Source organism: Gossypium arboreum, chromosome 7 (genome assembly GCF_025698485.1).
Source record: "Gossypium arboreum isolate Shixiya-1 chromosome 7, ASM2569848v2, whole genome shotgun sequence".
Lineage (NCBI taxonomy): Eukaryota > Viridiplantae > Streptophyta > Magnoliopsida > Malvales > Malvaceae > Gossypium > Gossypium arboreum.
The window spans coordinates 102,186,625-102,212,192 of record NC_069076.1 but is presented as its reverse complement, the minus strand read 5'-3'; the positions used below and the strand labels follow the sequence as shown (position 1 = coordinate 102,212,192).

General features: G+C 29.3%; 2 protein-coding genes across 3 annotated transcripts; both read left to right on the top strand.

Annotated features, from left to right (window-relative positions):
• Nucleotides 1–19,890: 19,890 nt before the first annotated feature.
• Nucleotides 19,891–21,337, top strand: LOC108470955 (uncharacterized). 2 transcript variants are annotated; one of them, XM_053030521.1, is made up of 2 exons: nt 20,063–20,199; nt 20,465–21,337. In XM_053030521.1, exon 2 carries the CDS (start codon nt 20,532–20,534, stop codon nt 21,156–21,158), a length of 627 nt encoding a protein of 208 aa, XP_052886481.1. In that variant the 5' UTR covers nt 20,063–20,199; nt 20,465–20,531; the 3' UTR covers nt 21,159–21,337. The 2 variants fall into 2 exon arrangements, with proteins under 2 accessions (XP_017627984.1, XP_052886481.1); XM_017772495.2 differs by having other exon boundaries at nt 19,891–21,337.
• A 2,386-nt stretch (nt 21,338–23,723) lies between these two features.
• Nucleotides 23,724–25,568, top strand: LOC128295249 (uncharacterized). Its single transcript, XM_053030522.1, has 2 exons — nt 23,724–24,406; nt 24,629–25,568. The coding sequence occupies exons 1-2, from the start codon at nt 24,031–24,033 to the stop codon at nt 25,084–25,086; spliced, it is 834 nt and encodes a 277-aa protein (XP_052886482.1). The 5' UTR covers nt 23,724–24,030; the 3' UTR covers nt 25,087–25,568.

The following is a 25,568-nucleotide window of genomic DNA, read 5'->3' as shown; positions in this document are numbered from 1 at the left end:
ATTATGAAATGTATGCTTTGTGGTTAATTTCAAATAATATGTAAATTATGTGAACTACTTGTTAAATATAATTGTTACTGAGTATTGATTTGGCATTCTACGAAAGACGGCAAGGATAAGTGTTCGAGGAAAAGCCCGTTTGAACCTTAGGAATAGATTAGGATACAAGTGACATGTCACTAGGATGGTTGAGCATCCGAACTCGTTGAGTTGAGTCCGAGTTCACTTATGGATGCGAATGTCCGAACTCGTTGAGTTGAGTCCGAGTTCGTGAGATGTAACTAGGCATCCGAGCTCGTTGAGTTGAGTCCGAGTTCACTTATGGATGCGAACGCCCGAGCTCGTTGAGTTGAGTCCGAGTTCGCTTATGGGCGGGTTACATGATTGCTTGATTGTATATATGGCACTTATGTGCAAGTTATCCATGTATCCGAATTATATTCCGATGTGTTCAACGGGTAAAGTTCTACTCAAATGGAGGAAAATTTCGAGATGTAAAGAGACGTATTGGTAAGTGATATGAAATGGATATTTTGGACAGGTATGTATTTAACCCTCGGGTTGAGTATTGATACAACCACGATAAGGTAATAAGATGATGAAGAATGATTAAAATGTGATATGTGTTTTAGTGATGTATGCTAATGTTGACTGGTATAACTGTTTGTTATGTTACTTATTATTTGCATATGAACTTACTAAGCATTTATGCTTACTCCCTCCTTCTTACTCATTGTAGTTTTGGACAAGCCAGCTCAGGAGTCGGGATAGGTCAAGGCTCACCACACTATCCGAAGACTTTTGGTAAATGGCACTGTAAATTTAAGTATGGCATGTATAGCAATATACCCATTTTGTGTAAATGATCTTATGGTATGGTTGTGAAATGGTTGAGGAAATGCTTGATAATGATAAATTATGAAAATGGTTAGTTTAGATTATGTTTGATGTTAAGGAAAACTATTAAGATACTTAGTGCATAAAAACTCATAAAAAGGATGAAATTTACCATAAACAGAATACCGCAGCAACACTAATGCGAGTTTGAAAATTTACTAAAAATCATAGAAATTGAATTTGGTGGTGAAATACATATCAAATTGAATCTTATTATGTCTAGTTTCACATGAAACAAATGAAACAAGTAAAGGAAGTATATGTTAGAAGATATTTGAATTTTAGTGAAACAGAGTTATAGCAGTTTCTGAATCCCCTGTTCCTACTTTAGAAATTCACCATAAATTTTAAAGATATAATTAGGTGGTGTATTTTATATCCTCAGAATCCTTATTGAGTCTAGTTTTATTATAAACAAACCTCATAGTCATATGAATTTTTTACAGAGAGAAATATGGTTCGTAGTAAACAGAGGTCAGACCAGTCGAGTCCTGAAACAGGGGTAACTTTAACTAATAAACTGTACTAATTGGCCCAACCAAAAATTCTAGAAAAAAATTAGTAGATAGTTATATGAGTCTAGATTCAGTAAAAATTTACGGATCTTAATTTTGAGTTTCGTAACTCGAGATATGATTTTTCTTGTGACTGTGACGCAAGTAGCTTAAAAGCTGTGAATGTAGAAACAAATAATCCAAAGTTCTAAAAATGTTAAACTAAGCTTAGTAACACCTCATACTCGACTCCGGCGACGGTCTCGGGTGTGGGGGCGTTACATACTCTCTTTCTCTCCATTATTAAATAGAATAAATTACATCATTAATCATTAAATTATAGATAAATTTTTATTTTGGTCACTTAACTAAAAAAATTACAATATCATTTAACTCTTCAAAATATCATTGCTTTAATTATCTATTTTTATATAATTTTAATTTATTATAATGCTAAAAGTCTTCATTTATGGATGACTACTTAATGATATTTATAAAATTAACTTAAAATTTAATTGGTATATAACTTTAATATTAACTAAGTTATAATTACTCTATTTTACATCAATAAAATTAACACAATTTTTCTTTAAAAAATGAACACAGTAATTTTTATGTCTAAATTTTTAACTAATGATTATAAATTAAATTATAATTACAATTATCATAAATGTTTTTTTTATATTTTATGTTTAGAGTTCTATTCAAGTAATAACTCTATTTTAAAATTAGCACAACTTTTTAATTAAAAATTATAAGTTAAATTATAATTACTTTTAAAATTAATTTAGTAATAAAATGGAAAATAAACGATATTCTAGTCAATTCAATTTTTTTAAATTCGTGTTTTTATATATATTATAAATAAATATAATAATATATTATTACTAAAAATAACAATAATTATAATTGTTTTATTTTTAGTGCTTTTACATAAAATATAAAATAATTTCAAATATATTTATTTTATTAATAAAATTTCACTATTAATGTTATAACTATTATCGTTTAATTAGACTTTGGATCCACTGATTATCACTTCATTAGTGTTATGGTTATTAAATAACAAACAGGTCCATGACATCGAAACATTACTTTCCTTAAGCTATGTTGCTTTGTCCTCTTGATAATGTTGTTTATATATATATATATATATGAGAAATTTACATACACACTCTTTTATATATCTTTGTATAACTAATATTTTAACGATTCAACCGTTGAATTTATCGATATAATTGTACTTGTCATGCATCTATAATTTTAAATCGATTCGATCTAAAATATAATATATATATATATAATATTTATTAAATGGTTAAAATTTTTTACATAAAACAAATAAATATAAAATATTAATTTATATTAAAGTTGACATACATAATTTATATTAATAAAATATAAAGTATAACAGTTGAATTATTAAAATATTAATTCTAAAAAGATAGGAAAGAAATTTAGAAGAAAAACTAATTCCTAGAATCAATCAGAACAGTACCTGTAAAGGCCTAATACCCATTACCTCTCAGCCTTATCAGATGCTCAAGCAGACTTTAACCACATGATGGACCCATAAAGGGCCGAATTTAGGCAAATACGTCAGTTTAAAAAAGAATGGGTAAATATGTGGGTTTTAGGATTATTTTGGAAAACAGGCTGCATTTTCATCCAAGTATTATATCAATGCATATATTGGAATTGGTATGTATAGATATCGGTCTGTTTTAATGTATTATTTTAAATTTATCAATATTTTTAAAATAAATTAATATATATAATAAAAATGAATTAAATCAAATCATTTCAACTATAAAATATCAATCGATTATTTAAAATAATCATCAATAAACTTCACAAATAAAATTACATCATTCAATAAATATAAAATAAATAAGGAAGAAAAATTTATCCTACGCATTAACCAACAAATTTATCTACAATATTATTATAGAAAATCTACAATAAGATCATCTACTACTAAATATATAAAATGAAAGTTTAATAAAAACATATGCATAATGTTGTGTTCGTGAACTTTTAGAGATTTTGTTTCTTCTTTTCTTTAGTTTGTTTGTTATATAAATCTTTAATTCTTTATTTTTATTTATTTTTCTAAATTTTAAATTTATTATTTTACCTTGGTTAAAATTTAAAATCTAAAGTTGCTATATCTTGTTTATAAAACTCAATTATGATAGTACAAACTAAATTAGCTATTCGTCGACTGTTTTGTCTTTCCCTTTATTTTTCAACATCCCGGCATTGTCTTTAGTTATGTACAAAATTCAGATATAGGAAATCCATTAATCACACAATTCAACTACAAATCAATACATTATATACATGAATATATTTTATTCAATTTAGTCCTATATGTCCTAATATCCAAAACACTCGTTTTTCACAATTTACATGATCGAATTTAAATCCGCCTTAATAAATATAGTACAAGGACTCCCTATTTTTATCATTCATTAAAGTTTTCACCCTTTTCACTTAAGTCCTTAATAAAACACAATTAATCAAATAATTCACATTTGATCCTAGTTTATATTCATATTTTTTATCACTTTTCTAACATGCTTTCATCATAAAAATTATCTTCTCACTTGCATGAATTTTATCTTATTTATATTAACTTTCCAAAATTTCCCAAAATCTACATAAAACTTATTAATTCATTAATCTAATGCTTCGGTTCTTCATATCTAACATTATTTAACAATAATATTGCAAAGATACTTACTAATTTCTCTTTGGCAAGTTATGGCAATGGTGGAGACTTGAGAGATTATTTTCTTTTTCTCTTTTGTTTTGGTTACTTAACCGGTTATGGAAGAAGAGAATTAACTTTCTCTTTTTTTTTTTTTTGTGAATTACAAGAGGAGGTAAAAGTCTTAAGAACAATGTGATTAACGTGACTCAAACCTAGATCACAGCTAGAACAATGAACGCCTTAATCATCATGTCAATACACAGGGTTCGAAGTAACTTTCTGTTTTATTCCACTATCACACACCTTTATATTTTGACTAGTGGATTGTTTATACTTAATTAATCCAAGTTAATTAATTAATGAAACACCGTTGAATTAATTATATGTCATATAAACTATATTAATAATTAAACATGGACTTAACCATATCATTCCACTAACTCACTTCTAATTTGGTTTAATTATTTTATAGGTTTTGGTTTAATCGCCATTAAATACACCTATTAATTAGAAGTCATTTTCCTTTTATTTTAAACACAATTCTATTTAGTCGTTGTATTATTTTTTTATCACCTGGTTCAATTCAATATCACATAATAATTTGACTTTTTCTAATCCACGCTTGACTCGTAGTTATTCTATTTTAGTTATATACTAGAAACTGAATTTTACAACACCGTTTAAAACCAAACTTTTACAAAACTACTCTCATTTATGGAAAGGCCCAAGTGGTGTATGGAACGATATACGAAAAAGAATCATCTAAAATGTGTGTAATGAGAATGGTGTTGATTTTTTGACAGGGGAAGATGATTTGTTGATTCAAACATGTTTGAGCTTAACTCTTACACATACCTAGCATTTTTGCGTGAGTTATATGATTTCTTTTGATGGAGAATGGAAATGGGATTACATTTAGACATCATTGCCTATAGCTTTGAGATTTAGAATCATTGTTATATGTTGAAATAACACAATCCCACATCTAAAAGATACAAGGCTTTGGAGTGCTTGTACTACTATAAATAGAGGTGGTTTCTCCTCTCTTTCTCTTTGTAATTTTTTAATTGTATCTTTTGTAGTGTTTGAGAACATAGGCGTAATTTGCCGAATTGATGATGTTTAGGAGGTTGAGTTTTAAGTGGGAATGTCTTTGACCCCTTTAATTTTTTTTTAAAAATGAATCTATTGTGGTTTTTTAGTACAATAATTTACTCTATTTTACCCTATTCACACAAAATTATATGATCGCCTTGTGTGTCTAACATCGAGGATTTACCAAGATAGAGATGGGATAGTAAGTGCTAGCTTACCTTGAGGTTTGCTTATGAAAGATGAAGTGCAAAGGTAGTCGTGGGAGCTGGAAATGGGTGTGGAGACTTTGTGGTTGATTTACCAAGATAGAGATGGGATAGTAAGTGCTAGTTTACCTTGAGGTTTGCTTATGAAAGATGAAGTGCAAAGGTAGTCGTGGGAGCTGGAAATGGGTGTGGAGACTTTGTGGTCCTCAACGAATCAAACTTTTGTTTTGGTTAGTCTATAATGGTAGAATTCTCACCAATACTGAGAGAGTACGCAAGCATGTGTCGTGGAATTCTTGATGTTAGTTATGTAGTGATATGACAGAGGGTATAAGGTTCAATTTAGCATTATTTCTCAAAAGTGCTTTGGGGGAAAAGCTAAAATTTTCAACTTTTAGAAAAAATGCTTTTGGGCCAATTTTTGGCTTGGGAGAAGCACTTTTTTCTCTGAAAAAAAAAACTAGTTTAGGAATGTTTTGTGCCAATGTACTGCAACTTTGTCAGTGTGGTGCCTTTTTGTCAAGCCGAGTAAGCTTGTGGAGTTTATGTAGATGGATTTAAAGAATAGGGTTGTTACTAACCTAAGGGATCAAGAGTATTTTTCCAGGAAAGTGAAAGATTGGGGCATTCTTTTCGTGGTTATATGTTGGAATATATGGCAGAGATAGGAGTAGTATAGTTTTATACGGATTCAATTTGTGCGGCATGGTCAAGCCTTCGCCTCTACAGATTCCTTGTTTTGCCTCTCTATTTTATTTTCTTTAACAAGTAAGTTGCACTTTAAACTTTTAAGACTGGATTAAACGAGATTCGAGTCTGACAACTCTAACAATAAATCATTATTGGGCATTTTTATATGGATGCTTTACATAAAAGAATTGAATATCTAGCCACAGATACAACATAAATCAACAATATAAAGTCTTAATGGAAAAATATCAAGAAGAATTTGTTCTATTACAACAAAATGGATAGATGAAGTAATAGATATTAAGGAATTGAATAAGCTATATAACAAAAGATAAATATATTTTAATGTAATCCTTAATAGAATAAAATTTCTGTATATTTAACACAAAATTCATGCAGAAAAGTCAACTAAATTAACATATTATTTTTTCACTTATAAAATATTATTATGTTTATGTAACAAAAAAAAAACAGTATAAATTTATTAAATATACTTTTTTATATTAAATAAAATAAATCCGTACTAGTTAATATATATTATATACAAAAACATTCAGATTCAGTGTATATTTAGTTTAATGTGGGAGTAAAGTGGTATGAAGAGTGGTCCAATGAAATGAAGGAAATTGGGTAAACATTTCTCCTCCGCACAATTTACTTCGACAAGCCCTCCTCCACTCTTACAATTTTCAGATAGTCCATTCTTTACGGTTCAACAAATACTGCATTACTTTTGTATTTAAAATTAATATCCTGCATAATTTCTTCGTATTTATTTTACTGTTCATGAAAATAAATTATTTCAGAATTCATGGCTATTTTTCTAAAAAATATTATCTCCAATATTCGAACTTCAATTTTATTCTTAAAAGTGTAATATGTCTTCTTATTATACTCGATAGAATTAATAAACTATTTTATTATTATTATTTGTAATGATTCTCTAATATTCTATTATTAAATGGTTAGGTCATATAGTTATTTTGTTTTCCTATTAAAACTAGTGGCGGAACATAGTGGAAACCTAAGAGGTGATGGCCCTTTAAGATGGTAAAAATTTATAAAAATTTTAATTAATAATGGTAAAATAGCACGTTGTTCGCCTAAAGTAATAAAAAATTGATTTAACTCTTTAAAAATTAAAAAGATATAAACTATTAAAAGATAAAATTATATTTTTACTATTATAAAATATATAATTTAATTTCGGAAAAAAAAAATTTGAGACTCTGCATTGACTAACTCTTATACCACTAGATGCTGACCTGTGAAAATGGCTAGTAATTTTAACTTGATAAGTTTTATATAAATCATCATTTTTAAAATTATTTACTATCATTAGTTTTTTTAGAGTTATTAAGCAATTTGAATTTGCTTCTTTCTTTTTCAATCATGTCACGGGATTCTTGACCTTGAGCCAAAAATAAATGGACATTATTTGTTTTACTTTATCTTTGAGAAAACCATTAAAATTTATTTTTCATTTTCTCCCTTAGTAAAATATATATAATAATTTAACCCAGAATTCGATTCAAAATTTGATTTGATTATCCAATTTGAAACCTCTGTGATTTAGATAATCTCAAAGACTCTATTTGGGGAGGCTTGGACTCTATTTTCTGGACAAAGACAGCATTCCTCTCTCCATCTTAACCTCTGTTGATATTATATATGAAGAAAGCTTTGTTTAGTATTGCTTCTCAAAAATGCTTTTGGGGTCAAACACATTTTTGAAGCTAAAAGCAATGCTAAGCAGACAAATTTTTGAGTCAGAATTGTTTTTCAACTTAAAAGTAAAAACAGTTTTTTTTTTAACTTTTGCTTTTGGTAAAAGTACTTTTAGGAATAAATGACAATTTTAACCCTTATAATATATTATATATAATATTTATATGGTGTATGTAATTATTTTCTTTTTAAGATTTATTTTATATATAATATTATATATTTAAATTTTTATTGGTTATATTTTATTATTTAAAATATAGTTTATATATTTGAATTAAATTTTATGAATAATTAATATTAATTGTTTAAAAATAATTAAAATTTATATTTCATACATTAAAATATTAACAACAAATTATAATAAATTATTTTTATATTCTTACTAAGATATCATAATATTAACTAATTTAAACATTGTTTAAATGCATATTTATTACTTTATAACACAATATCTAAAATGAATATTTTATTTATCAAAAGTAATTTTAACAATAATACTAAACATTTAAATCTTAAATCAAATTTTTAAAAATATTTTTCAAAAGTACTTTACCGTAACACTTTTTAAAAGCACTTCTCTAAAACAATATTAAACTAGCTCAAAAAATCAATCAAGTAAAAATAATTAGAAAAATTGAGTAGTTTAGAACTTGCAAAAGAGTAGCCAAAAGGAAAGATCGGAAGAGTCAAGAGTCACAAAATAAAACTAAAGGCTTCAATTGTTGAAGTTGAACATAACAAAGATAAATATTTTTGGTTGAGACCATCTTGGGTTGTATGACGACGCGGTCTCAACGGTTGAAGTCATATATCTTCCATCTCCCACACACTTTTGACTTTTTGACTTCACAATTATCCTTTTTCTACTTCTTTATTATTTATTTGCTTCTCCTCAAATTTGCAAACTTTTTTTAAACAACTTTTTAAGAAATCAGGCTTTTCAATTTTTCTATAAATATAAGGGTGGTAATCAGAGTTTTATGCCTCTTTTAGGCGATTGAGTAGTTAATCTCTTTAATTGTACTAGTCATAGAAGATTGAGTAGTCAATCTCTTTAATTGTACTATTTGGTGAATTAAGGTTTGTAAGAGCTTGTTGAGTTAAAACCTTTAAAATAAAAAAAAAAACGCTGGGATGGAAAAAAAAGTCTACATAGACTTGGTTGATCTGTACAAGTATGAAGCAATATCAACATCTGATGGCAATCCATACAATGCACCTAGTTTGTATGGTGCATCTAACCTAGGTCAGACTTAGGGGAGAGCATAAGTTGTCTAAATTGACTTAATTGACCAATTCGGTTAAGTCAATTTCAATTTAGTCAATTCTGGCGGTTAAATCGATTATAGGATTGATTTATTTGGTTATGTCAATTGGCTATCGATTATTGAAATTCATAATCGAACAGATCATCTTAACACACTTAATATTTAATATTTTTTAATTATTTAAATATATTTATATTTTATGATATATAAGTCAGTTAAACATATTAAATACATTAATATATTCATTATTTTAAATATATTTTATAATATCTTTATTTTAAGTTAGTTAATCTACTAAATCGATGGATGTTAAGTTGGTTTGGTTAAACAAGTTTACATTATATAAATCGGCTAGTTTAGTTATTATATATGATGGTCAGTTAAGTCAGTTACATTGAAAAAATCGACCGAATCGATTGATTACTGTTTGTAGATCTCTAGTTAGATTTTTGAGAACTAATCGTTGATATCTGAGCTTGAATTTAAAATAAAATTTTAAGAGAATAGTTAAAAGTTTTGATTTGAGATACTGCACTAAAAATAAATGTGAATGTTTTTAAGCTTTTAAGCTAGGTATGAAGGATGTCCGATATGATATTGAATAGGATGATGTAAATGTTGAAGAATTTAGTGATCCCGATACTAACAATGTAGTTGATGATGTAGATGATGACGAAGAAGGCAATGATGATGATTTCGATTTCGACTTCGACTAGTATGTCCTCCTACAAACTTCTCTCAGCCTAATGGACCTTTTTCATTCTTATATTAAATGAACCTTTATTCCACATGTGCAACATCGACATAGATGCAATGCATATCTCTAACATATCAAATTTGTTACAATTAATTATCCCTAAATAAGTAAGATAAATTTTATTTAAGCCTATTCATATTTGTAAATAGTTAATCCAAACTTATTTTAAACTCGTCTATATTAATTTTTAAAAAATTAAAAAATATATTTATATGATTTTTAGTTTAGTATTTTATAATTATATTTTTATTTATTAAAATATTATATATAATCATCTTAACATTTTTAATGTTTATCTTGTAGTAGTATTATATACAACTATAAATATAACTTTTGTATCATAAATTAGATAATATATAAAAAATAACATAATATTAAATATTATGAACTTAAAAACGAGTCAGCCTTGAACTTTAACTGTTTAAACTCGAGCTTGGTTCATATTTGAAACGGACTTAATTCTTTTAATAAAATCTAGCTTTTAAATCTAATATTTTGTCTAAACCCTCAAATTTCGGATAGACATTCGGGTTTAAACAAACATGAATAGATCTAAACAATATTAATACTTATTGAATTTAAAATTTATATTTTTATAATTTATAGATATATATATATAATTATATTAGATTGTAATTAATTTATATTTATTAGAAGTATTTCATTCTTACTATCCATATAAAAATAAAATTCAGATTTCAAACATTGGGAAATTGTATTTTGTGAAAAAAATAAAATAATAAAATAGAATAAAATAAATAAAATAAAGAACACACAAATTTTACGTGGAAACCCTTTCGGGAAAAAAACCACGGGCAGAGGAGAAGAAAATTCACTATGTCGAAAAATTTTACTCAAATACAAGAGGAATAGATCTGTGTCTATTTATAGGCTTGCAAAGCCATATTCTAGTAGGATTGAAACACCTTATCCTAATCAATATAAAATAGATGGAGTTTAATAAGGTTTAAAACCTTATTCTAAAATAAAATAAAAGAAGTCTAGTTCTATATGGATTTTACTTTTATTTTATTTTCCATCGTATTTTATTTAAATAAGAATTTGGGTCACTTAATTCTAACAATCTCCACCTTGACACAAATTCTCAATGAACAAGTTCTTCATCGCGAACTTTCAATAAACAAGTTCTTCACCTCTTCCAAAAACCCCTTAAGGGTTTAACTTCAACAATGAACACCAACCAAGTCTAAGCAATGCTCAAACTTGGTTATAGGAAGTGACTTAGTCATCATATCTGCAGGATTTTCATGAGTGCTAATTTTGCTCACAACAATATCACCACGAGCAATAATATCACGAACAAAATGATACCGAATATCAATGTGTTTTGTTCTCTCATGAAACATTTGATCTTTTGTAAGAAAGATGGCACTGATTGTCACAAAATATCGTCTTGATTTGAAGGTCTTCATTGAGTTCACTAAATAGTCCTTCAACCAAATAGCTTCTTTACAAGCCTCAATAATCGCCATGTACTCAGCTTCGTTGGTAGACAAAGTTAATCGTAGTTTGCAAAGTGGCTTTCCAACTAATTGCACAACCTCCGATTGTAAAGACGTAACTGTGAGAGATCTTCTTCTATCAAGGTCTCCAGCAAAATCAGCATCAACATACCCTATAACTCCATCTTTAGTTCTTCCAAACGTAAGCAAACATTAGTAGTGCCTCGTAAGTATCTTAAAATCCATCGAATCGCTTTCCAGTGTTCTTTACCAGGATTCGCCATGTATCGCTAATCGACCGATCGCATATGATAACCGGACGTGAACAAACCATAGCATACATGAGAGATCCCATTGCACTAGAGTATGGAACATGTGACATGTACTCAATCTCATTATCGATTGAGGAGATAAGGCCGATGAAAGTCCGAAATGGGCTACTAAAGGAGTACTAACAGCTTAGCACTCTGCATATTGAACTTGCAAAGAACTTTCTCAATGTACCCTTCTAACTTAGGTACAATTTACTTGCTTTTCTATCTCGAGAATCTCCATACCAAGTATCTTCTTTCTTTGGTCCTAAATCTTTCATCTCAAATTCTTCACTTAGTTGGGCTTTAACCTTTCTTATCTCTCTTTATCTTTTGTTGCTATCAACATGTCATCAACATAAAGAAGTAGATACACAAAAGAACCATCACTGCTTTTTCTTAAAGTAGACACAACTGTCAAAACTACTTCTTTTGAAATCATGAGAAGTCATAAAGGAATCAAACCTCTTGTACCCTTTGTCTTGGTGACTGTTTCAAACCGTAAAGGGACTTTTTCAACAAGCAAACATAGTCCTCTTTTTCGAGACTATAAAACCCTCTCGTTGTTGCATGTAAATATCTTCCTCAAGTTCTCCATGCAAAATGCGCTTTTACATCTAACCGCTCAAGCTCCAAATCATGCATGGCCACAATACCAAGCAAAGCTCGAATCGAACTATGCTTAACAACCGGAGAGAACACATCATGAAGTCCACTCGAATTTGATCAGAACCCTTTGCAACAAGCCTTGCTTTATATCCGGGTTCTTCAACTCCGGAGTCCTTCTTTCTTTTAAACACCCATTTACAACGTAATGCCTTTTTACCTTTAGGAAGTTTTACAAGATCCCATGTTCTGCTTTTTGTGGAGTGATTCCATCTCCTCTTGCATAGCAAACATCCACTTTTCGAGTCTTCACACTAATCGCCTCGAATAATTAAATGGCTCTTGATTCGCATCTATATCTTCACCACATTTAAAGCATAAGCAACTAGATCAACCTCGGCATACTTCTTTGGAGGTTTAATTTCTCTTCTTGTCCTGTTTTTGGCGATAGAGTATTGCGGTGAAGAAGCAACTCTATTCTCAATTTTGTCTTGGCTTGAGGAGTTGATTCAGATTAATCGATGCTCCACCGCTTTTGGTTTTCTTTATTGGAAGAGTCTTTAAGAGATAAGTTAGGTAGCATAGCAGTTTCATCAAAACAACATCTCTGCTAATCACAACTTTTCTATTTTCAGACACCATAACTTATAGCCTTTTACACCAGCTTTATAACCAAGAAAACGCATTTAATGGATCTCGGTTCCAATTTTCCATTATCAACATGAGCATACGCAGACACCCAAAAATCTTTAAATCGAATAATTAGCGGGATTACGGACCATACCTCTTGTGGAGTCTTTTTCTCAATGGCAACGGATGGAGATCGGTTGATCAAAAACATGCGAGAAAGTGCTTTTGCCCAAAATGACTTGGTAAGTTGGCATTTGACAACATACATCGAACCTTCTCCATGATCGTTCGTTCATTCGCTCGCAACGCCGCTTTTTTGTGGAGTATGACGAATCGTCAAGTGTCTCATGATCCCTTCGACTTGCACAATCTATTAAACTCATCGTAAGCGTAACTCTAAGCCATTGTCATGACGGAGGTATTTTATCTGCTTTTCCGTCTGTTTTGCAATCATAATTTTCCAAGACTTAAATGCGGAAAACACATCGCTTTTCGCTTGTGAAGAACGCCCAAACTTTTTCGGAAAAATCATCAATAAAGGTTAGCATATAATTAGCTCCACCTCTCGAAGGCACTCGGACGGCCCCACAGATCGTAATGGATATACTCCAACGTTTCCTTCGTGTTATGGATTCCTCTAGTGAATCGAACTCTCTTTGCTTCCCAAAAACACAGTGCTCACAAAAATTCAGTTTGCAAATTCCTTGCCCATTAAGAAGTCCTCTTTGCTTAATTTCGCCATGCCATTCTCACTCATATGCCCTAGGCGATATGCCAAAGTTTAGTAATATCATCATCCGACAAGGAAGAGGAAGCGACAATGCATCACCGAAGAATGAGAGAACCTCAGAAACATATAACTTGGCAATCTTTCTTTGCCCTTTCATCACAACAAGGACCCTTTGGAAATCTTTAAACCCCACTTTCATTTGTGTATCTGCACTTTTGAATCAAGAGTACTCAACGAAATTAAATTTCTTTTCAATTCGAACATGCCGCACGTCACTAAGTGTTCGACAACTCCATCAAACATCTTAACTTTAATTGTTCCAACACCGCGATTTTACATGAAGCATTATTTCCCATCAAAACAACACCTTCAGATCATCGTTTCATAAGTTGTAAACCAATCCCGATTGGGACTCATGTGGAAGGTGCAGCTGAATCAAGTATCCACCTCGCCACTTTAGAATCATTGATGAAGCGACTAGAAGTTCACCATCGCCGTAGTCTTCTACAACATCGCCTTCACCTAATTTTCCGGTGTTTTCCTTTTGATTCGCAGCCTCCCTTTTAATCTTATTTTGTAGCTTATAGCACTCAGATTTAATGTGCCCTTTCTTCTTGCGAAGTTGCAAGTTTTACCTTTGTTTGAAGACTTGATCTACCCTTAGATTTACCACGAGGATTCTGCTCTCGTGTTCTACCACGATCATCATCAACATTCCGGTCTTGTCTCCCACGAACAATGAGACCCTCTCCCGAGAGTTGGGTTTAACCACAAGATGCTTCATCTTATCATACGAGGTTAAAGAATCATAAACCTCATCAACCTGTGAGAGACTCATGCTATATAAAATCGTGTCTCTAAAGGTTGAATAAGACGGGCAACGAACAAAGTAGAATCAATCCTAGATCTTCCTTATCATCTTGAACCTCCATGGCCTCCAAGTTTGAGAGAATTTCTTTAAACACCATTAAGTGTTCGTGTACTGACGCACCTTCCTCCAAACGATGAGCATAAAGACGCCGCTTCATATGCAACTTGCTTGTTAGAGTTTTCGACATACATATTTGTTCTAGCCTCTTCCATAATACAATGCAGCTTTTCTTTCATCACATCCCGCAAAATTTCGTTGGACAAATGCAGATGTAATTGTGTTAATGCCTTTCGATCCTTACGCTTCTTCTCTTCATCGTTAATGTCAAGGCATCTTATCTATCCTAGCAGGGCATCCTCTAGATCCATCTGCAAGAAGCGCTTGCATCTTAATTTGCCACAACGCAAATCGGTGTTGCGATCCAACAATGAATTTCATACTTCAAAGACGCCATTACCGTGATCGAGATGAATAACCCTAAGCTCGATACCACTTTGTGAAAAAAAAAAATAGAATAAAATAGAATAAAATAAATAAAATAAAGAACACACAAATTTTACGTGGAAACCCTTTCGGGAAAAAACCACGGCGAGAGGAGAAGAAAATTCACTATGTCGAAAAATTTTACTCAAATACAAGAGGAATAGACTGTGTCTATTTATAGGCTTGCAAAGCCATATTCTAGTAGGATTGAAACACCTTATCCTAATCAATATAAAATAGATGGAGTTTAATAAGGTTTAAAACCTTATTCTAAAATAAAATAAAAGAAGTCTAGTTCTATATGGATTTTACTTTTATTTTATTTTCCATCGTATTTTATTTAAATAAGAATTTGGGTCACTTAATTCTAACATATTTATTTATTTTTGGAATGTGTCATAATGAAGGAATACAATCTAGAACATTAAAATAAAAGAAAAGAAAATTTAAAAAAAAGGAGCAACAAATTGCAAGTACGTGGAAGTACCAGCTGTTGTAATTCAAAGAAAATATGGAACACAGAGTGAAGTGTGGAGACAATGCCAGCTTCGTTGGTGAGTTTAGTTTCCGTGGCTACACCAACATCTACCATTAATTTCAACCAGCTTTACTTCCTTAAAAGTTGCTTAAAAAATCATGAAACTCTTTATATTAAAAATTAAATTATATTTTATATTTTTATTTAAAAAATAAATAAATTATTCTCTCTACATTAGATTAAAAATTTCATTTACTTATACTATTAAAACTTAACATAATTGACGAGATAATTAGACATTAATAAGTGACGTGTTATGTGTACCACATGTTGATTTACAGAGACTAATTTCTAATAGGACAAATGGATAAAAATTTTAATAAAAACATTAATTTATTCTTTGATCTAATATATAAAAATTAATTTATTTATTTTTAATACGATAATAGGTTTTCTTACTACTTTTACCCAAATATTGTTAATTAAAGTGGTTAACTATTACATCATGCATGGTTGTCTCTTCAATGAATGAAAGAGCTGTCACACATATCACTCAAATTATTAATATTTTAAAATTTAAATAAATAAAAATGGATATAAAAATTAGAATGATAAGATTGGAAGTTTTAATATCAAGTAATTAACTCATTTTGATTTCCAGCATCATGCTTCGTTAACAAAACATGTTATGTTCCAACCATAAAGAAAACTGTACGTTTCATACGTGTTCTGTTTTTTTTTTTTTTCAGCTGCCAATTGGAATTAAATAGAGTGTATTTTGAGTAATAATTATTCTTATTAAAATAGAAATATCAAATGATACCAAAATAATCTTTTGGACCCTCAAAATAATGCCATGTAGTAATCACCCATCCAACACAAATCAAATTCTATTGGTCTATGTGTATTTTATTGCTGAAATGAACTCATTTTATCTAATTTTACATGAACAAATAATTTAAAATTTATAAAATAAAATTTTTAGAAAATATGAAAACAAAGTAAAAATTAAAACTTGTCTATAGTTTTTTTTTTTGAATTTTTCATTTTTCAAATTTTAAAATTTTCAAAATATAAAAGTATTCTTTTATTTTGATTATTTTATGCTTGATTTTCTCATAAGATTACAAATAATCAAATATAAATATATTTTACAATTAAATTTTCAAAAAAATAAAATAAAAACTTGTTTACAGTTTTTTTAATAATTTTATTGAAAATTAAAACTTTTATAATCTTTCAAAGCATTTTGTACTTTTATGTATTGCTTAGGTTTTTATTTTTTTCTTTTGAAGGGTTTTTGTTTCTATTTTTTTTTTGAAAATCTTTATGATTTTTTAATTTTAAATTATTTGTGAATATATACAAATTAAAATATTACCTCATCAGCATTGAAACATTATAGTCGAACCCAAATTCTTATGGGTTACAACTTGCGATAGGCTAAGACTAAAAGATTATTGGTTGAGATTTAAATTTATTATTATGCTCATAAATTTTTTTTTTTTGGTTATGAGACGGTAAAAGAAAAACTAATAATCACAATAATAATTAAATGGATGCAACCTTTTTATAACTAGGCTAAAATGTTAAACAAGCTTTTCGAAAATAATTAAAAAAATCAAGTCTCTCGTTGAATAATACATCCAATTGAATAATTTAAATAATAATTTATACCCAATCGAGCCCCTTGAATTTATTTTTTCATTAATATCGTTAAGTGCTGATATAGTAATTGAGGTGGCAAGCTAACGTGACAATTGACATGGAAAAATGATGACATGACAATTAACTTAGCAAGTTGATATGGAAAAATAGTCACTTTTATTTGTATCAAGTTATATTTTAGTCACTTATGTTATTATTTTGTTACGAAGTAATTACTCTTCCATTAAGTTTCGTTATCTTCCTAACGGTAATCTTACGTGACAGTCCAACTAGATTTTAAGTGCCAACATAAAGATTATTAGAAATTTATAAATTATTATAAAAATATAAAAATTAAATGTTACAATTTTTTTGGAAAAACATATAAACTTTATTTAAATATTTCAAATATTATAGAAAATAAAAAATAAAAATTTTAAAGAAAAATTATAAAATTAAAAATTACTACATTTTTTTATTTTCTCTCATACAGGATTCTACATCATACTTCAGCTCATGTCATTAAGCTCCTTCTCATCATTCTTCATCAACTAAAACATTGTTAATAATTAGAATTGTTCATGAATTAAGCTGAACTTAAGCTCATTTTAAAAAAAATTCTAGGCTTGAGCCCAACTAGACCTAGCCCACCAAATTGATTTGTTTCATTTTATTAAAAAGTAATAAAAATACTATTATATAAATATATAAATATTAATATAAAATTATTATTTTTGAATAGTAAATTAAAGTGACACATGAATACCTCTACCTATCACGCAGCTTAAGTCTTCAAGTAGTGAATTTATTGTCATTCAAACCCCTCACTCGGTATCCCATAGAAATTTGATCATTATCACACTTCAATCTCCTTATTTCTTTATTACTAAAATAAAAATTCCAAAGCAACAAAATAACAAATATTTTCTACAAATTTTAATATTTTTATTTTATAAACATTTATTAATTTTTATTTTAATAATATTCTATAACTTATTTATATTTTTTTGTAATTTTAATAATTTCTCAAATTTTTATAATATTTTATCATAATTTATAATATTTAAGATGTTTCGATAATTTTATATTTTTAAAAATTAGGATTAAATAATCAATTAAATTCTTGTAAAATAACATAATATCAATTAAATCTACGTAAAATAATAGAGAAATCAATTAAGCCCTTAATGTCATTATTTTTTTTGACCTTAGTGGACACGTTAGCTCTTAATAATTTGTCAAGGGACTCAAAAGAAAATGAATTCGAAGGTTGAATAAGATAGAAACCATGATTCAAAGATTGAATTGAATGAAGTTTTGGACAAAATGTTTAATCGAATTTTTAATTAATTTGGAAAGGTTTATTTTGAGAATTTAGGCATTTATTCATATAGTTTCTCAGCAGTCCGCACACAGATCATCTCCGAACCCATTCCAAATACGTACAGAATAGGAGCGCAAGTGGAAAGCCAGGTGCGGTTACCAGCTGTTTTAGTTTCTATTGCGGCCGCCCAAAATAGACAAATTCATGGATGTTGATATATTTTTTCAAAATTCAAAATTTAAGGAGCAATGGTTAACCATAATCGATTTATAATTGTCTAATTATGCTTTCTTCTTTGTACTTATCGGACTATTCAAATTTAGTCCTCTTCCTTTTAATTCCTAATCCCTTCTTCACATGTTATTAGTAACGCTATTAATGAACTTTTATTCAATTGGATTTTAATTTTGTAATTAAATCTTTGAATATTTAAATTTAACGGAATTCAGTGACAATGTCAAATTTCAAATCAGACAAATAAAGAGTCTAAATTTAATAAGTGTGTAAAGTAAAAACGACTGGGACTAGAATTAAACCCTTAATAAACTAGTAAAAGGATTAAGAATTTGGGACCATTTAGAAATTGTCCATTAATTTGGCTTCATGCACGCAATGCAACAATCCATTTTCCGTCTAGGGAGCTTGTATTTTTACCTTAAATAGTAATTTTCTAGTATTTGACAAAATCAAATAGCATACTATTTTGAATTTTCTATAAAACGGACGACTTAGGCTTCAAATAACGATTCACGTGGATAATTACTTAAAACATTTTAGGGACAAAAAACAAATTACATTTCAATAATTGGGTTTATAATAAAATTTTATACAAGAATAATATTTAATAAAATTTAAAAATTCCACAAATAATTGATTGAGTCTTAATTTGATTTGCATCGATATTGTTGCTAGTGCAGGAGGATGTGAGTTAGAGTATGTTAAAACTGGGGGCGAAGCCAAAATTTTTTTTTAAGAAAGAACGAAATTAAATTGTAATTTTTACGATAATAAAATATAAATTTCTCATTTTAAACTGCTACCAAACATAACAATATTTTAACAACATTAAAAGAGTATTTAGCATTTTTAATATATATATATATTTTGAGGGACATATATATAAAAAAGGGTTAGTATTTGGTGTATCTTTTATTTCATAATTAAATTTAAAATTTTGTTACATGTTTAAATATTTTTAAATATTTTAGTATATTTTATAACTTTTAATTCTATTTGTGAAGTCTAAAATACTACCGATAGTATATAAATTTTAATTTAATTTATTATATTTTATGTAACACTTGTCAACGTTTAATAGTATTTGGGGTGTTTAAAAATTCCAGGTGACAGAGTATCAAATATTATTTCGAAAAAGATAAAATAATAAAATTGATTAAAGTGAATCAAAATTTGGTTTGGAAATGTTAGTCGACTTAAATTAAACTTATTACATAATAAATAATAGGTTTTATAAGTACTAAAATTTCTCAAATTCATGTGAAAGAAATGGTTGAATAATTAAAATTTGAGTCACAACCCCTTAAAAACGCCGTCTTTTATTTTTATTTAAAAAGAAAAATCGCCGTCCTTTAGATTGTAAACCCCAACTGATATATAGCCTTGAAACCCTTTGAAAGCCGAAAACTCATATTTCTCAATCTCAAATCCGCAAATAATAATGTCCCTCCAACGCCAGCACCATTCCTCCTCCTTCCCTTCCTGCTTCCGCCCCTCCCCCACCGTTGACAACACCCACAAAGCGCTGCCGTCGCCTCCTCCTCTGCCGCCACCGCCGCAAACCTCAGGTAAGACAAACCTTGCTACAAGTTTCTACCATACAAATCTAGGCCTTTTCTCCCTCACCTGGTCCTGTACCTTCCTTGGTCACTCTCTCCTCCTCCACCTCTATCCTTGCTCTCATTTCTCTCCCTCTTCGCCTACCTCCCTTTCCTTCTCCAACCTCCTTTTTCATCTCCATATCAAACCCTTCATTTTTTGGAAGAAATATGGGAATAAAAAACTCAGCTGCGATACTACTTCTAATGTCCATGTCTTTTGGGACCTTTCCAGGGCTAAGTTTGGATCCGGCCCTGAACCCGAATCTGGATTCTATATTGCTCTTGTTGTTGACGGGGAAATGGTACTTGTTGTTGGTGATTCTATCAAAGAAGCTTATGCCCGAACTAGAGTTCAAAAGCCTGGGAAACCCCAAGCTCTTGTTTCGAGAAGAGAGCATCTATATGGCAACAAATTGTACACCACAAAAGCCAGATTTGGTAGCAAAAGGAAAGAAATCTCCATTGAATGTAAGGTCATGAAGGAGGATGCAGAGCTTTGTTTTAGCGTTGATAACCAAAGGGTATTACAAATAAAGCGATTAAAATGGAAATTTAGAGGGAATGAGCGTATTGAAGTAGATGGGGTCCCAGTTCAAGTGTCGTGGGACGTATATAACTGGTTGTTTGATCAGCAATTAAACAATGGGCATGCAGTTTTCATGTTTAAGTTTGAGAATGACGAAGCAGTGAGTCCTTTGAAGGAGAAGGAAGGGATCTTTTTGTGTCAACAAAGTTCACCTAGTATTGGGGAAAAGATGAGGAAAAGCATGTGGATGACTGCTAGAAGCTCATCCTCTTCTTCAATATCGACGTCTTCAGCTTCATCAGGAGGAAGCTCGTCGATGCTGGAATGGGCAAGCGTTGAGGAGAGCGAGTTAAGTGCTCCGACCGGCTTCTCTTTGCTTGTCTACGCCTGGAAAAAGTGAAGCTTTTTCTATTTTTATCACTAACCCATTTGTTATTGAACATAGTAGAAATAAGAAAAGTTCTACATTAGGATAAACAAAATTATAGGGAGAGATTGATTGATTCATTGATATCTCTCAGTTTGCTTGTAATCGAAGATGCCATACAAGTTTAATGAACAAAACCAATTTTTCCATAATTTTGTCTTCTTTTTTTTTTTTTTCTTTAGTAGCTGTATGCCATTTCTGGATTTAGCCGTTTGATTTAGATTGAAACAGTGGTTTCGTAATGGGAAATTAGCCAAGTTTCCAACATAGGACAAATTGGATGTCAGGGTGCGTCTATCTCTAGCATGAGCTTTTTAGTTGGATGCATGTAAAAGGCAAATGAAGGTAGATCAGTGTCTTGGATCTCTAAAACAGAAAGTTACTTCGTCGGTAGGTAAGGTAAGTCTAAATTTTGTGGTGTTGAAGGAACACAACGATGTCGTACTGGGTCGACAATGACGTACCCGAAGATGGTGAGAAATGGCCAAATCTTGTCGGTGTTGATGTCTGACCACATGACTGTTTTTCTTTCTTTAATGCCTTTCTCTGCCATGTACTGAAGATGTTGGATTTCTGACCGTATATTTTAACCTTGTGGAGGATTCCTTTTACTTTCAATTGAAGTGTACATAGATTAGTTTCCTTCTATATATTTGTTTCATTAAAATAGTTTTTGATGTTTAGATAAATATAAAATATTTTTATTATTAAATAAATTTTTAAAAATATTTTATAAAAATCATTTTCAACAAAATAAATATACATTTAAGATTTTTTATCGTTTAATTGAGTTTATTTTATATTTATAAATTTATATTTTACATTGTTTTTATATATATTAAAAATATTTTGTTAAATTCAAATTCATTACAACGTCATTTTTAGTTACATGACTACCAAGTGTGTATTTTATTTAAAATGTGACATCAACAAAATTGAAAAAAATTTTAACAATGCCAACAATTGAACTTAATTTTCAAATATGAAAAGTAGAGACTAAATTTTGAAAATAAAATTACAGAGACTAAATTATAAATTTGTGAAGATTTCATAGACTTATGATATATTTTAACCTTTATACTAGAAAATATTTATTTTTAATATATTTATAATTGTAATAAATATTAATTATTAATATTAATTATTTTTAATAATATGTGAAGAATATTATTTAAAATTATTGATTTAAAATTTATTATTAAAATAAAATTGAAATATTAAATAATTTATTAAAATAATATATTATATTAATAATTTATTATATGACTAAATATAAATAATTAATATGTATGTTTAATAATATTAAAAATATAATAATTTTATTAATATTTTAATAATTTTAAATATTTTAAAATAAAATAAAATTATTATCAATATAATAATATTAAATTTGATTTAAGTTAATTTTTATATAAAAATAATATTACCTATTCGAAGATGACAAACTTATTTTACGTTGATCTACAAGTCATTTTCAGTTAACTACACTATTTTTTATTAAATAAACACAAAAATATTTTCTGTAAAATCTGCAAACAACACAGAGCCTTAATTTATGTTGGTTGAATAAGGGTAACATTGTACACAATTTCTTGGTCGGAACTCAAAACTTAGGCATAAATCCGTCTCCAAATTGTCTACAATTTCAACTTCAGCGCGTTACAATTTGGCAATGGGAATGAAATAAAATTTGGTTAGGCTGTCATTTGTTTAAACTTTTTCTTCCTTTTGCTTTCAGGAGAAGGAAAGGTGTAAATGTGTCCTACCTATTCTTTTATTATATTTTATATTCTGTATTTCAGTGTTTATATTAAAATCGATAAATTAGTTTTTTTATTAGATATCTTTAATTTTATGCTAGAAATTGGGATGTTAAGTGTTTATTTTGATCTTTTGTATATAATACATAATAATAAATTTAATTATTGATTTTTATATTTTATTCAATTTGATCTTAATTCTTTTATTTGAAGTAAATTAGCCTTCAATCATTTTTTATTAATATGACACTATTTTATATTGTATGTCGCTACCACAAAGAACTTGAAAATTATTAAAAGAATCTAAATAAATTATAGATAAAATTATAATTTTAATAACTTTGAAAAAAGTTCTTTAAATTTTAAAAAATATTTTCTAAAAATTCAAAAAAATTATAGAAGTTTTTCAGTAAGAATTTTAAAAATAGAAATGCAATAAATTTTTAAATTTTTAAAAATTATAAAAATATATAAAATAACTCAAAATTCAAATTAAAGTTAACTGCAGATCGTTGGTCGTTGGTTGTGTACATCACCAATTGCTGGTTGTTTGGATGACCTCATCGGTCGAATTTGAATTGTTATGTGAGCGAATCGAAAATAATAATAATAATAATCTTAGATTAAGATGGTCTAAAAAATAATTTTTAGGCATCAAATAATAATATGTTACTTTATATTTTGTTAGAGAACATGACTAAATTTTATCTAATTAATCAAAACTAATAAAATATTATTAAGGATTAATTTCCCATTACTTTAAAAAGTGTGGTTTAAGCACGTTTGGTTACGAGTAAAATTCGATTTGATTTGCAAAAAAAATCAAAAAAGAAATTTGATTTCAAATTATTCGAATCAATTTGAATAAGTAATTTGAGTTAAAGTCGAGTTAAATAAGTCTGCTTAATAGCACGGGTTAGGGTTTTCTTAGTCTGCTTAATAGCATGAAAATTTCTCTCGACTTTTCTAAGGTTTTGTTGGGGTTTTGTTCGCGATTCAAAGGGATTTGTGTTTTAAAAGGCTTTTGAAGGATTGTTATAGCTGAGATAAATACGGTGGATGATGAATTGGCAAGTTTCAACATCATGGACAACGAGGAAGATCCATTGGTGGTAATAGGTGACGAAATTAACACAGGCCAAATATATGATTTATGTTTGGTTGGGCGAGTCCTTACGGATAGTGTAGTAAATTTTCCTTCCTTAAAAAATACTCTGGCTGATTTATGGCATCTATTGAGGGGAGTGGCTATTTCGGAATTGGAGGGCAAACAAATTTTGTTCAAATTTTACAGTGACATCGATTTAAATAGAGTTATGGACGGTAAGCCTTGGTTTTTTAATCGGCGTCTTATTATCTTCCATAGATTAACAGGGGGCGAGGATCCAATCACAGTTCCTCTTTGGGATACAGCTTTTAGGGTACAAATTCATAATCTTCCAATTGGATTCGTGACAGAAGGTATGGCTAGACAGTTTGGGGATTTTATTGTAGTATTTTTGAAATATGATGCATCGATGGTGGCAAGAGGAATTAGCAAGTTCATGCGAATTAGAGTATTAATTAATACTCGTTCTCTGCTCAAAAGAAAGAAACGGATTGCTATTGGTCAAAATAAATCTATATATGCATTTTTCCAGTATGAAAGGTTGTCCTTATTTTGCTTTCTCTGTGGGCGGCTAGGTCATGGTAAAAGCTTTTGTCCAATCCAACTAATGCTGGGGAACCAGCAAGTGGAGTTTGGCTGGGATCTGTCACTAAGGGCTCCTTCAAAAAGGGGTGGACAATTGAAGAGTAAATGGCTACGAGAGAAACCTGAATACGACAGGTGGTTAAGTATGGAGATCGATGGGGAAAAAAGAGAAAGGAAGTTTGGCGAGAATATAACTAATATTGGTGAGCGTAGAAGTGGATTAGGGATTGTAGGACGATTTATAAGGCAGAATCGGAATATGTTAGATGCAAGGGATCATGGAATGTTGAGGCAGTTGGAGGAAAATGAGGATGGATTTGAGATAGAAGAGATATCTGTGGAATTTATTGATGGGAAAAAGAGGCAGAGAATTAATTTAGAAACGGGAAATTCCAAAAATAACAAAGGAGTATTAGAGTTGGGGATTGGCCGACCGGGAGCACAATAAAAATCCTTAGTTGGAATGTTCGTTGTTTTGGGCAATCACGAACCCAAACCACGAACAGTTAAACATCTCAAAAATAAATTGAGACACATTCGACCCCACATTTTGTTTATTATGGAAACGAAAGTTACTAGCAGAAGGATGGAGAAAATAAGATTGTAATGTGGTTTTACAAATGGTATTGATGTTGATGCGGTAGAAACGAGGGGGTTTATTGCTAGGATGGAGGGAGGGGCTCAATTTAACATTAAAGAGTTTTTCAAAGTCGCATATTGATGTGGAGGTTGAAGAAGAAAATGAGTTGGGATCATAGAGATTCACGGAATTTTATGGGGCACCAGTAGAACATAATAGAAGGGAGTCGTAGGATCTGCTAAGGATATTGCAGAATGGGAACAACAAACCTTAGTTGGTTGTAGGTGATTTTAATGAAATCCTATTTTCTTTTGAAAAACAAGGAGGAAGAATTCGTGAAGAAAGACAAA